Below are 12,821 nucleotides of genomic sequence, written 5' to 3' on the forward strand. Positions count from 1 at the left end.
ATTTAAAAATCTGGAATCTGAGGGTGCAAAAAAATCTAAATACTGAGAAAATCACCTTTAAAGTTGTCCAAATGAAGTTCTTAGCGATGCATATTACTAATCAAAAATTAAGTTTTGATATATTTACTGTAGAGAACATACAAAATATCTTCATGGCACATGATCTTTACTTAATATCCTAATGATTTTTGACATTAAAGAAAAATCAATCATTTTGACCCATAGCGTGTATTTTTTGCTGTTGCTACAAATATCCCCTCGCTACTTAAGAGGTTTTGTGGTCCAGGGTCACATTTAATACAAAACATTTCCATTTGAAATGTGCAATTTTAATTTAAAGTCAACCTGAACTCAAACTAACCCCATTTACTTTGTTAATGTGTTGTAATGTGAATGATTTGTCAATTTGTCTGCTTAGTTTGCAAATACACACATTAGAAACACCAGGTTTGTGTTTTCGTCCTTACGCTAATGCTATAACGAAGTCTCCACGCAGGATCCGTTATGGTGCAGCGAATGGTGATCATGACCAACACGTCCTTTGTTTTGGTGAATAATCAATATGTGAAAATACAGCGTGTCCTGATAGGCCGGCGCCGAAGGTGGGCTCTCCTCATTGGCCGACTGTCTGGGATCGACTTCTCCAAAGACAGATATTAACACACAATTCTGACTTTTTTTTCCCTCACAGTTGCGAGTTTATATCTTGCCATTCTGACCTTATATCTTGCAATTGTGAATTTATATCATGCAATTCTGAGAAAAAAAGTCTGTTATTTGAATTTGTATCATGCAATTTTGAGAAAAAAGTCAGAATTTTAAGTTTGCATGCAATTCTGAGAAAAAAAAAATCTGAATTTGGAGTTTGTATCGCAATTCTAAGAAAAAAGTCAGAATTTGGAGTTTGTATCACGCAATTTTGAGATAAAAAGTCTGAATTTTGAGTTTGCATCATGCAATTGTGAGGAAAAATTCAGAATTTTGAGTTTGTATCATGCAATTTTAAGAAAAAACGTCTGAATTTGGAGTTTGCATCATGCAATGGTGAGGAAAAAAGTCAGAATTGTGAGATAAAAAGTCACAATTACCTTTTTTTTTTTTTTATTCAGTGGCGGTAACGAGCTTCCATAGAAATGCCATTTCATGTTGATTACAAAAGTAATAAGTTGTTTGGCAGATGATTATGGTGCATCACAAGTGTGTAAATATGTCAGTAAAAGCCAGACTGCTTTTGTTATGAAGAAATGCAATCACGTGTCATTCAAAGTTTTGCGCGAATGCACATATAGAAGAAAAAAGTAAAGTTTCTTACAAACATTTCTGTACCAGTCTGCTTAGTTTGCAAATACATTTGAAACACCAAGTTTGTGTTTTCATCCTTATGCAAACGCTATAATGAAGTCTCCACGCAGGATCCGTTATGGTGCAGCGAATGGTGATCGTGACCAACACATCCTTCGTTGCGGTGAATAATCAATACGGGAAAATACAGCGCGTCCTGATAGGCCGGCGGCGAAGGTGGGCTCTCCTCATTAGCCGACTGTCCGGCCAAACATCGTGTGCTTTCCGTGGGACAGCTGGGATCGTTCAGGCTACTACTGTGACTTCGCCAAAGACAGCTGCGGCGTGAACCGTACAAGCGGCTTAGCGAAAACCGACTGCTGCTAAAAGGCAAACGCGGACTGCTGCTGTTGCAAATGCTCAATGCGCTGCGTGAGAAAATCGACGAGCTGCTAATAGAGCGATGACAGCGTTCGCAGTTCTGTCGGTATCCTCCAAAACCATTTCCGCCAGCCGCGCCGATCCCACGCGGCGAGAACGTGTTGCAACTGGACTGCTGCGCCAGATCCATAAGCACAGCTTCAGAGTAACTGGGAACAAGCTGTTGGTTAGAACGAATGTGCCACTCGAGCTCCGTGCTGTCAATAGTGTTGACCCGCGGGATGTGCCGACAAAACGGACGCTCGTCCAGAGGCGTAACGGCGACGTAGTCGAAGCCGAAAAGCTTCTCCACGTGGTAGTGAACGTACGCCGTGCGGTACTCCGTCAGAACCCTCAACGGCCAGGATAACGTCAACGCCGCCGCCAACCAGAAGCTACACTGCGATGCGTACCAAGGCAAGCGATCCGGATCCGCAAAAGCAAGCAAGTACTCCTTAAACTCGACGTTTTTTAAATGCATCCCTTCGCGTGCTTCCATATAATCATCCAATCCTTCATTCTCAGTGAAGAACCGTGCCCTCTGCGTCAAATAGGAGTTCTCGGACTCGACGTTGGCAAAACTAAAGCACTTAGTGAAGCGTAGCTTGGTCACGGGAAAGCTCTCCAGTCCGGTGAGGTGTTTGGAGATGTCTTTGACTCCACAGTTTCCGTAATCAAACTCAGCCTCTGCGACGTGCGTGTTCACGCGCTCGTGATAAACCTGCGTGGTCGTGTAGGCGTCTCCGTTGCGATACCTTGTCACTTGTCTCGTTCTACGTACGTAATGATAGCTAATAGCCTTCCACCAGATGCACGGTGTCGCTTGTTGCATGCGCCGCAGCCGCTCGCCGACGCTCTCCAGGTCGACTTTAAACTGGAGTTTGTTGCGTGAGTAGCAGTGCCAGCACTCCACCAGATAAATCACGTAGAGCATGACGAGGAAGGCCACTGGGATGTAGACGTAGCCGTTGGAACAGGGACTGTCGTGGTACAGCATGGACTTGCCCTTGAAAGCACTGTCGAAGGTGAGGCGCGTGACCTTCGTGACCTGGCACCAGGTCAAGGCGATCACGCAGCAGTACATCAGCAGCGACAGGAGGAGGCATTTCCAGTGCGAGTCGCGGCACAGGGACTTGCTCAGTGACTGCTTTGCGGGTCGTTGCTGTAAAGATACAAACGATAAAGAGAATTGGTTTCATGGAGAACTTTACCTAAGAAAAAACTGTAAACTAAGGGTGGTGTCACAGCTGCCTCATTTAGTTCGGTTGAATCGCACTAGAGTTCATTTTCCCTCTTGGTGCGGTTCGTTTGGGCAGGTGTGAATGTAGCAATCGCACTCGAGTGCGCCCTAAAAGCGGACCAAAGAAGCGTACCGATACCTCCTTGAAGTGGTGGTCTCGGTACGCTTTCAAACACTGGATCGGTTAGTTTATGGTGAGAACATGATCAGAACTCAAACAGACCCAACCGCAAAAAGTACTGCACCTTTTTGGACTAATCCAGCTTCCATAGTCAGCTGCGCTGTTCATTACAGGAAGAGGAGAAGTCTTTGTTGACCTTTGGCAACACAGCCCCATGGCAGCTCGCTGACAAACTTGGAGTTGTGAGGAGGTGCGGAGCCTCATAAATTTGGTCTGATGATCACATTAGGTCCCATCTTTCGAAAACTCACAAGAACACTGCAATCTTCTCATTGTTTAACAGTTTAGAAAATATGTTCAGTGACACAATTGGCCAACAAGTGGTGTGGATGTAGAGCATGCTACACAACTCCTCGTCCAGGCCCTGGTCATCTCCAGGCTGGACTACTGCAATGCTCTTTTAGCCGGTCTTCCAGCATGTACAATCAAGCCTCTACAAATGATTCAGAATGCAGCAGCACGACTGGTCTTCAACGAGCCCAAAAAGGCCCATGTCACACCTCTCTTCATATCCCTGCACTGGCTACCGGTTACAGCACGCATCAAATTTAAGACACTGATGCTGGCATATAGGACAGCCACCGGATCATCACCTGCCTACCTCCATTCACTACTACACATCTACACTCCTTCCAGAAGACTGAGATCCTCTAGTGAAAGACGCCTCATTGTACCACCACAGAGAGGTATTAAATCACTGTCCAGAACATTCTCGTTCAATGTTCCTGCCTGGTGGAATGATCTTCCCACCCCTCTCCGGAATGCAGACTCCTTAACAGCTTTCAAACGACTGCTGAAAACCCATCTTTTTCGACACTATGTGACTCAATTAAAAAAAAAAAAAAAAAAAAATTCTCCTCTCTTCTTGATCCTCCCTTCTAGCCTGTTTTTCCTCTCTTTCTTGATCTTCTCCTTCTAGCCTGCACTCTTCTAACAACGCCTGATATATGGTATTTTTGAACACTTCCTATGTTGATCTGCCTCCTTAGGATGAATCACTTGTTGTATTCCCAATTGTAAGTCGCTTTGGATAAAAGCGTCGGCTAAATGAATAAATGTAAATGTAAATGTGGATGTTGTCACATGACTGGAGGTTCATTTCAACTGGTTCGCAATCAGTAATCAGTGTGGTGTGAAAAGGACCCAAATTGGCAGAAAAATGCTACAATGTATCATTTGTTGCCCGTGGTCCGGACCAAATGAAACGAACCACAGATGTGAAAGCACCCTGAAACAACACGTTCTCACTCACAACTTGTCACATATTGACGCTTAGTCAGGACCCTTTGGTGACACTCTCCAGGGTACCCCTTTAGAGTCATTTTTCGAAGTTCAGGGTCCTCCATTGCTTCAAATAACGGTGTGTTTCCATTACAGCGTCAAATCTGCACTCAGTGCTGCTGGCAACGATACAACGGCACCTGTTTACACCCTGTTTGTGTTTCATTGTCTTCTTTTAACGGTGGTTTGCAAACATACTAGCATTTAATGAAAGTATGCAAAGTGCATTTACTTTTGCATGACTTTTTCAATGATATGTGATTTCAGCTCAGTAATCCACCAGTTCCTCAAACACTCTGAAACATACGTCAAAATCTTGCCTTGCCTACTTTTCACAGCGATTGGTTGTCGTCTGGTGTTTTGCGCTTGAGATTTGCATAAAGTTGAGGAATACCCAACTTTTTTGAAGCCATAATGCACCATGCAAATTTTTAAGCTCAACTTCCATATGAATTAATTGAAAACGCCCGCTGCGTACCAGTGGAAACGCACTGTTACAATGCATTTCTACCACAGCGTCAAATCCATGCTCAGTGCCACTGGCAACGGCACTGCTTTGGGGTGTGTCAAATTTAGGGCAGAGCACGCCTATGGGAAAACAATGTTTACACCCTGTTTGCGTTTCATCGTCGCCTTTTAACTTCGATTCACAAACGAAACACTAGCATATAATGAAGGCATGCAAAGTGCATTGATTTTTGCATGACTTTTTCAATGATATGTGATTTCAGCTCCACCAGTAATCCACCAGTTCTTCAAACACTCAGAAACATACGTCAAAATCTTGCCTTGCCTACTTTTCACAGTGATTGGTTGTCGCCTGGCGTTTTGCACTCGACATTTGCATAAAGTTGATGAATGCCCAACCTTTTTGCAGCTCTCAGCCACTCTCAACACTTTCTCTGTGCCTCTTTCAATCCCATAATGCACCACGCACACGTTTAAGCTCAACTTCTGTATGAATGAATTGAAAACGCTCACTGCGTACCAGTGGAAACCGAAAAAAATTCAACACTGGGCCGAAGGCCGAACGCGGTTTTTAGTGTCCCCAGCCATGTATTATGCCAATTTTTTTTAACCATTGAATAAATTAAATATTAATAACCTTTTTACAGTTTTGTCTTGCTTTTCAAAAATAAATTACTAAACAACAATTTACTTAACACTGAACATTTTTGACCAATTAAAAGCATTCAAAAGAGCTTGTGACTAAACCTCCTGATGCCATTGGATCCTCAAATTGTCAGCCGGACCTCATAACTCCTCATAACATTCAGTATAAAGTGCCACAAAGCATGGAAAATCTTTTTCCAAACATTTAACTACAACCCAAAACTCTTTCTTCTTTTTTTCTAACTTACCGGGTAAAGAAATATTTTTGGAAAACAAAATATTCTTAATAATGTTCTTTTCTTTCTGTCCTGTTTTTTTTTTTTTTTCTAAAGACTTCTCAAGAATTATTTAAGTTTAAATTCTTCCTAAAACATTGGATAGTGTCCAATGTATCCTAAATATTCTTTTTTTTTTCTTTTAGCAAAAACAAACGAACAAATAAATAGAAAATTTCCAAAATTATTACATATTTGAGAATGTCTTTGTTCTGTATAGTGGAAAAAGGTTCTTTAGATTATTAAAATGTTCTTCACATTAAGAAAAAACGGTTCTTCTATGTCAGTTGTCCACAAATGTTTTAATACGAAGGGCTAAAAATCTTGATTGAGGGTCGAGGGACAAAACTAAAAGTTGCATTATATTCAACCAAATTATATATATATATTTCACTCAAAAACTGATTTCACTAATAATCACAAAGAAAATAAAATTCTTGTAAACCACCCAGTAAAAATCTCATTACCCTCATTGATTCTGCTTTAGAAGCATTTTGTTGATGGATCCGAAAAAGCCTTATAGTCTGACAGAACGATTAATCCACAAAATGCAAACATCATATTCATGCTGAACAAACTTCTCAGTTTTTTATTTAGCTGTTTCTGGAGTATGTGATTGCATGGCTGTCTTATGCCCTTAACATGGCAGCTGGCATTAAATAATTGATTAAGTTCTTCCATAATTATCCGCTCTACCTTTTAGCGCGGCCCCTGGAGCCCCTCACGACCGGAGCTCTCAGCGGGAACCGCAACACTTATGACAAGTAGCCCTTATGAAGTATTTCTCAGCCATTAATACACAATGCATAATACTCTCATTTGTGTTTTTGTTTTTTCAAGCAAGTTGCAAACAGTGTTATTGTATTATAATATAATAAATATTATTTATTATAATTTGTATTAATATTTTGAATTATTTTTTGGTTTTACATTTTCAGTTTTCAGTTTTATTTTAGTTAAAGTTTTAGTTGGAGACAATGAATAATTTAAATTAAATTAAAATAATATTTAAAAATTAAATCAAATTAAAATTAATTATCTCAAACTTATATAGACATATAAAAATCTAATAAAAATGACAAAAAAATAAATTTAAAATGAAAACATTTATAGAATAAATTCATATAAAAATATAAAATTTAATTCAAAACTTTAACAAAAACTCAATGATACCAAAACAAAAAAAAAAGTTAACTAAAATGAAATTTAGTTGGAAGCAATGGAAGCAATAAATAATTTAAATTAATTAAATTAATACATTAAAATAATATTTAAAAAAAATTAAAATAAAACAATATCTCAAACTTATACAGACATATAAAAAACTAATAAAAATGTCAAAAAAACACATTTTTTTTAATTTAATTTTTTACATAATAACAAAATAATTTTTTACATAATAACAAAATAATGTCTGTATAAGTTTGAGATATTGTTTTTTTATAAAAAAAATAAATAAAATAAAAAGATAAAAAATATAAAAATAAAATGTAATTTAAAACTTCAAAACTAATGTTAAGTTAACTAAAATAAAAACTAATAAAAATTACAAAAACAACAAAATTAATTTTTTTTCATTATTAAAATGAAAACAATTCTAGAATAAATTGATATAAAATATAAAAAGAAAATCTAATTCAAAACTTTAACAAAAACTCAATGATACCAAAAACAAAAAAATGTTAAGTTAACTAAAATAAAAGCTAATAAAAATGACCAAAAACAAACAAAAAAATGTCAAGTTAACTAAAATTAAATTTTAGTTGGAAGCAAGGGAAGCAATACAATTTTTAAATTAAATTAAAATAATATTTAAAAATAAATTAAATTAAAATTAAATTAAATAATATCTCAAACGTATATGGACATATAAAAAACTAATATAAATGACAAAAACAACAAAAATGTAAAAAAAATGTAAAATGAAAACAGTTCTAGAATAAATTGATATAAAATATAAAAATAAAACCTAATTTAAAACTTTAACAAAAAATTCAATGAAACAAAAACAAATGTTAAGTTAACTAAAATAAAAACTAATAAAAATTACCAAAAACAAAAATGTTAAGTTAACTAAAATTAAATTTTAGTTGAAAGCAATGGAAGCAATAAATAATTTAAATTAAATTAAAATAATATATAAAAATTAAATTAAAAATAAATAATATCTCAAACTTATATAGACATATAAAAAACTAATAAAAATAAAACATTTTACCAAGTATAAAATCTACTTTAAAACTTTAACAAAAACTCAATGATACAAAAAACAAACTAAAATAAAAACTTTTACAAATAAAATAAAAATATTTCAAAATTAAATTAAATAATATCTCAAACTGATATAGACATATAAAAAAAGAAATAAAATAAATAAAAATGACAAAAACAACAAAAATTGTACAAAATTTTAAATCAAAACATTTATAGAATAAATTGATATAAAATATAAAAATCTAATTCAAAGTGTTAACAAAAACTCAATGATACTAAAGACAATTTTTTAAAGTGATTTAAAACAACATTTTAGTTGGAAGCAATGGAAGCAATAAATAATTTAAGTTAAAATAATATTTAAAATTAAATTAAATTAAAATAAAATAATATCTAAAACATATATAGATATGTAAAAACCCTAATAAAAATGACAAAAACAACAAAAATTTTACAAAATTTAAAATGAAAACAATTCTAGAATAAATTGATATAAAATATAAAAATAAAAATAAAATTCAAAACTTTAACAAAAAAATCAATGATACCAAAACCAAAAAATATTAAGTTAACTAAAATGAAATTTTAGTTGGAAGCAATGGAAGCAATAAATAATTTAAATTAAATTAAAATAATACATTAAAATAATATTTAAAAATTAAATTAAATTAAATAATATCTCAAACTTATATATACATATAAAAAACTAATAAAAATGACAAAAACAACAACATTTTTACCAAATTTAACATGAAAACATTTATAAAATAAATTGATATAAAAATATAAAATCTAATTTAAAATGTAAAAAAAAAAACTGACCCTAACCACAACTAGGTTAATGCCAAAAAAAAGTTCAACTAGTTACTAAACATCAGCGACCTCTTTTTCTGAATGATCTTCATAAGTTACGCTACACTCTTAAAAATAAAGATGCTTTAAAACATTCTTCATAGAAGAACCATTCAGTCAAAGGTTCTTTAAAGAACCATTTCTTTTTTACCTTTTTATAATCTGAAGAACCTTATTTCGCCACAAAGAACCTTTTGTGAAACAGAAAGATTCTTCAGATGTTAAAGTTTCTTAATGAAACCATTTAGATAAAAAAAAGAGTGTAATTTGGTCTTTGAATATTTGAATTAGTAAACAGATTACAATTAGACAAATCACTTTTCTTTAACTGAAAGTGTTTGTGCACATCAATTCCAGGCACTAATTAGTAAATAAAAAGCTTTCAGTGACCCAGGGGGGCATTTTACACTTAAGCACTTCTGAGGAAATAATTATCAAACCAGTTAATCACCATCTTTCAGCAGCTAAATGATGTGTAGAGCATAAGATAAGACAACCACAACAGAGCAAACACATTTCCTCACATTCTTAGGTGAACTGTATTAGTTGCTGAATGAAAGCTGAAGCACTAGGGACAGATCTGTCCTCTAAAGCACTTGAACAGTGAAACCAAGCCTCTATAATGAGGCTCTGTCAGACGGTCCCAGAGAAAACTCGCGCTCTCATATAGTGAGGATTCTCTGCTGCTGTCACCCTGTGTATTTTAGGAGGTGTGAGCAAGGCGTCCCACTTTCATTCGGGCTATTTTAGCGTTTTAGTAAAGTGACATAACTGAGGCTGACCTCGCTGCCAATTCATGAGGTTTAGATCATCAGCGAGGACCCTGTGTGACTAAACTGTTGGTGACATGTAAGTTGGAACTTAATAAGCAATGTTTTAAAGTATTATGTACTCAAAGTCTGAAATATATATTATAAATCATCACAAACAACTTAAATGTCACTTGGTGATTTTTGCAAAATACAGGTCACATTTCACCCCAAAATGTAAAGTAATAATAAATTATTTTAATAAAATTATTTAAAAAAAAAAATGTTTTTAATTTGCAGAGTTTTGTGCATTAATTTCATAACAATCAGGCATACGCTTAAAGGAAAAAATATTATTAAAATTATATATAATTATAAAATAAATTGTACAATAATTCAAGAATTATTTTAATAAAATATTTTACAATATTTTTTTGCATTAGTTTTATAAAAATCAACCATGCTCTTAAATTTAAATTATACTGTTAATTCTATAATAATAAAAAAAAGTATATATAGTTTCTGTAAATATATAAAATATAAATATAAAAATAAAATTATATTATTTTCATAACAATCAAGCATATTGTTAAATTTGAATTAAACTATTAATTATATAATAATAATAATAATAATATATAATTTATGTTAATAAATCATACAATAATTCAATCATTATTTTAATAAAACAAGAATTTCAATAAAATATTTTTTACATTTTCATAAAAAACAGGCATACTCTTGAATTTCAATTATACTATTAATTATATAATAATAACATAATAATAGCTTATGATTTCTGTAAATACATTTTACAGTAATTAAAAAATGATTTGAATAAAATATTTAAATTATTAACATTATTTTCATTCAAATTAAACTATAAATTATATAATAATCATATTAATAATAATAAAAAGATATATAATTTATGTACATAAAGAATTATTTTTATAAAATATTTTTATGTATTTTTAATTTTTATTTAAATTAATTATACACTAATAATTATTTTAAAAAATAAGAATTTATAATAAAATATTTAAAACACTATTTACATGATCAACCTCCTAAATTTAAATTATACTATAAATTATATAAAACACATTTGTAAATAGTCATAAAATACTAATTATTCATAATAATGCTGAATAGTTAGAATTTAATAGCAGTTTTTAAAATCAAAATATAATTTCCTAAATAAGATAAAATCATTTTAAATTAAGTTTTTTTAAATATTATTTTTGCTAAATTTTTTTTATGTATTATTTTATTTTATAATTTATTTCTATAATATATATTTATTGTATTTTATTATATTTATTACAATTTTTTTTATCAAAATATGAAATATTTTATCAAATTCATACATTTTATCTGCATTTTTCAGTAGAATATTAGCCTATTACTAATAGCAAATGTGTATGTTCCCATTCATCAATAATGGGTCACATAGAAAAAAAATTTTGCATTTTATTTTAGATTTTATTTGTATAATAAAATATATTTTATCATTAATTGTTTTCCTATTTTTTTTTATCAAAATGGAATGACATTTTAATTATTAATTAAATAATTCAGTTTTTTTATTTTATTTTTATTTTATTTTATAATTTATTTATATAATATATATTTTAATTTATTTTAAAGAAACAGAAATGTGAATGGGGTGTTAAAATATAAACCTATACAAATGTTTCAAGCAATGTTTTTGTAGCATGTTTTTTTATTATTTTTGCAAAATATATTTTTTTAAATTGTATTATTTACATTGTATTTTCAAAAATAATTAAATATTTTTTTTCATTTTATAATTTATTTATATAATATATGTTTATTGTATTTTATTAAATTTTATAAAAAAAAGCTTTAATCAAAATAAAATAATTTATCAAATACATTTTTCTGTATTTATAGAATATTAGCCTATTACTAATAGCAAATGTGTATGTTCCCATTCATCAATAATGGGTTACATAGAAAAAAGTGCATTTTATTTTAGATTTTATTTATATAATAAAATGTTTTTTTTTTTATCATTAATTCTTTTCCTATTTTTGTGATAATTTTTTATCAAAATGGGATGACATTGTATTTTCAAAAATGATTAATGAAATAATTCTTTTTTTTCATTTTATTTTAATTTTATTTTATAATTTATTTATATAACCTATTTTAATGTAAATCGGGTATTAAAATATAAACATAAAAATGTTTCAAGCAATATTTTTATAGCATTTTTAATTATTGTTATTTAATTATGTGCAAAATATATTTGTAAAATTGTATTATTTACATTGTGTTTTCAAAAATAATAAAAATGTTAATTTTTATAAATCTTTTTTTTTATTTTCATTTTGTAATGTATTTTTAAATATTAGAGTTATTAAATAATTCTGTTTTTTCATTTCACTTTTAATTTTATTTTTAAAATATAAACATATATAAAAATGTTTCAAGCTATATTTTATAGCTGGTTTTTTTAAATTATTTCTGAATTTGAATTTGATTTTTTAAATCGTATTATTTAATTTATTTTATTTTTTTAGTGATGAAATATGACCATGACCTATGAAGTTTGCTGAGATCCACTCTCTTACTGTCTGCCACTGAATTGAACGTGTAATTGGTTTATACAGTCTATTATTACAGTAGTCTACAGTAGAGACAGATAGGAATCTTTGTGTGTATCTCCTTTCACTCACGTGCACGAACCCCCACACACACAATCCAACGCATGATTGAGTCAATTAAACATAAATCGCAATGCATTAATTAGCCTTTTGATAAAACTCACAGAACCCAGCGTTTATTCGTTCTCTTTCGTCACGGTTTGTAACAAAGGTTTCCCCACATCGCGTCGAAATGGGAACGCGCGCGCCGCGGCTGAACTCACCGCTTCCCGCGGCGCGTCCGTCTGCTCGTGGTGGACATCAACAGCACTACTGTCCGTTACCGGAGCCGCCGGAGACATGATGATGATGATGATGAAGATGATCCTGGAGCATCACAGCCATGTGTCATCCATCACTCTCCATTACGGCTCCTCAGCGAGGCAGCATCCTGCCCACGAGAGCGCGCTTCTGTGTCCTTACGAGTCCAAGAACAAACAAATACTTGAGGGATTGTTTGCTGTCCGGGAAAGCGAGAACATTTCCCTCAGGATTTGTGTTTTGGAAGTAAAAGAAGCGGATCCGAGCCACGTCGAGACGCAG

General features: G+C 31.8%; 1 protein-coding gene across 1 annotated transcript; it reads right to left on the reverse strand.

The window, feature by feature from the left end:
* Nucleotides 1–1,052: 1,052 nt before the first annotated feature.
* Nucleotides 1,053–12,580, reverse strand: LOC141317006 (transmembrane protein 151B). Its single transcript, XM_073832873.1, has 2 exons — nt 12,503–12,580; nt 1,053–2,863 (listed from the first exon to the last, which is right to left on the reverse strand). The coding sequence occupies exons 1-2, from the start codon at nt 12,578–12,580 to the stop codon at nt 1,391–1,393; spliced, it is 1,551 nt and encodes a 516-aa protein (XP_073688974.1). The 3' UTR covers nt 1,053–1,390.
* Between the last annotated feature and the right edge of the window lie 241 nt (nt 12,581–12,821).

This window comes from Garra rufa, unplaced genomic scaffold (genome assembly GCF_049309525.1).
Source record: "Garra rufa unplaced genomic scaffold, GarRuf1.0 hap1_unplaced_231, whole genome shotgun sequence".
Taxonomy (NCBI): Eukaryota; Metazoa; Chordata; class Actinopteri; order Cypriniformes; family Cyprinidae; genus Garra; species Garra rufa.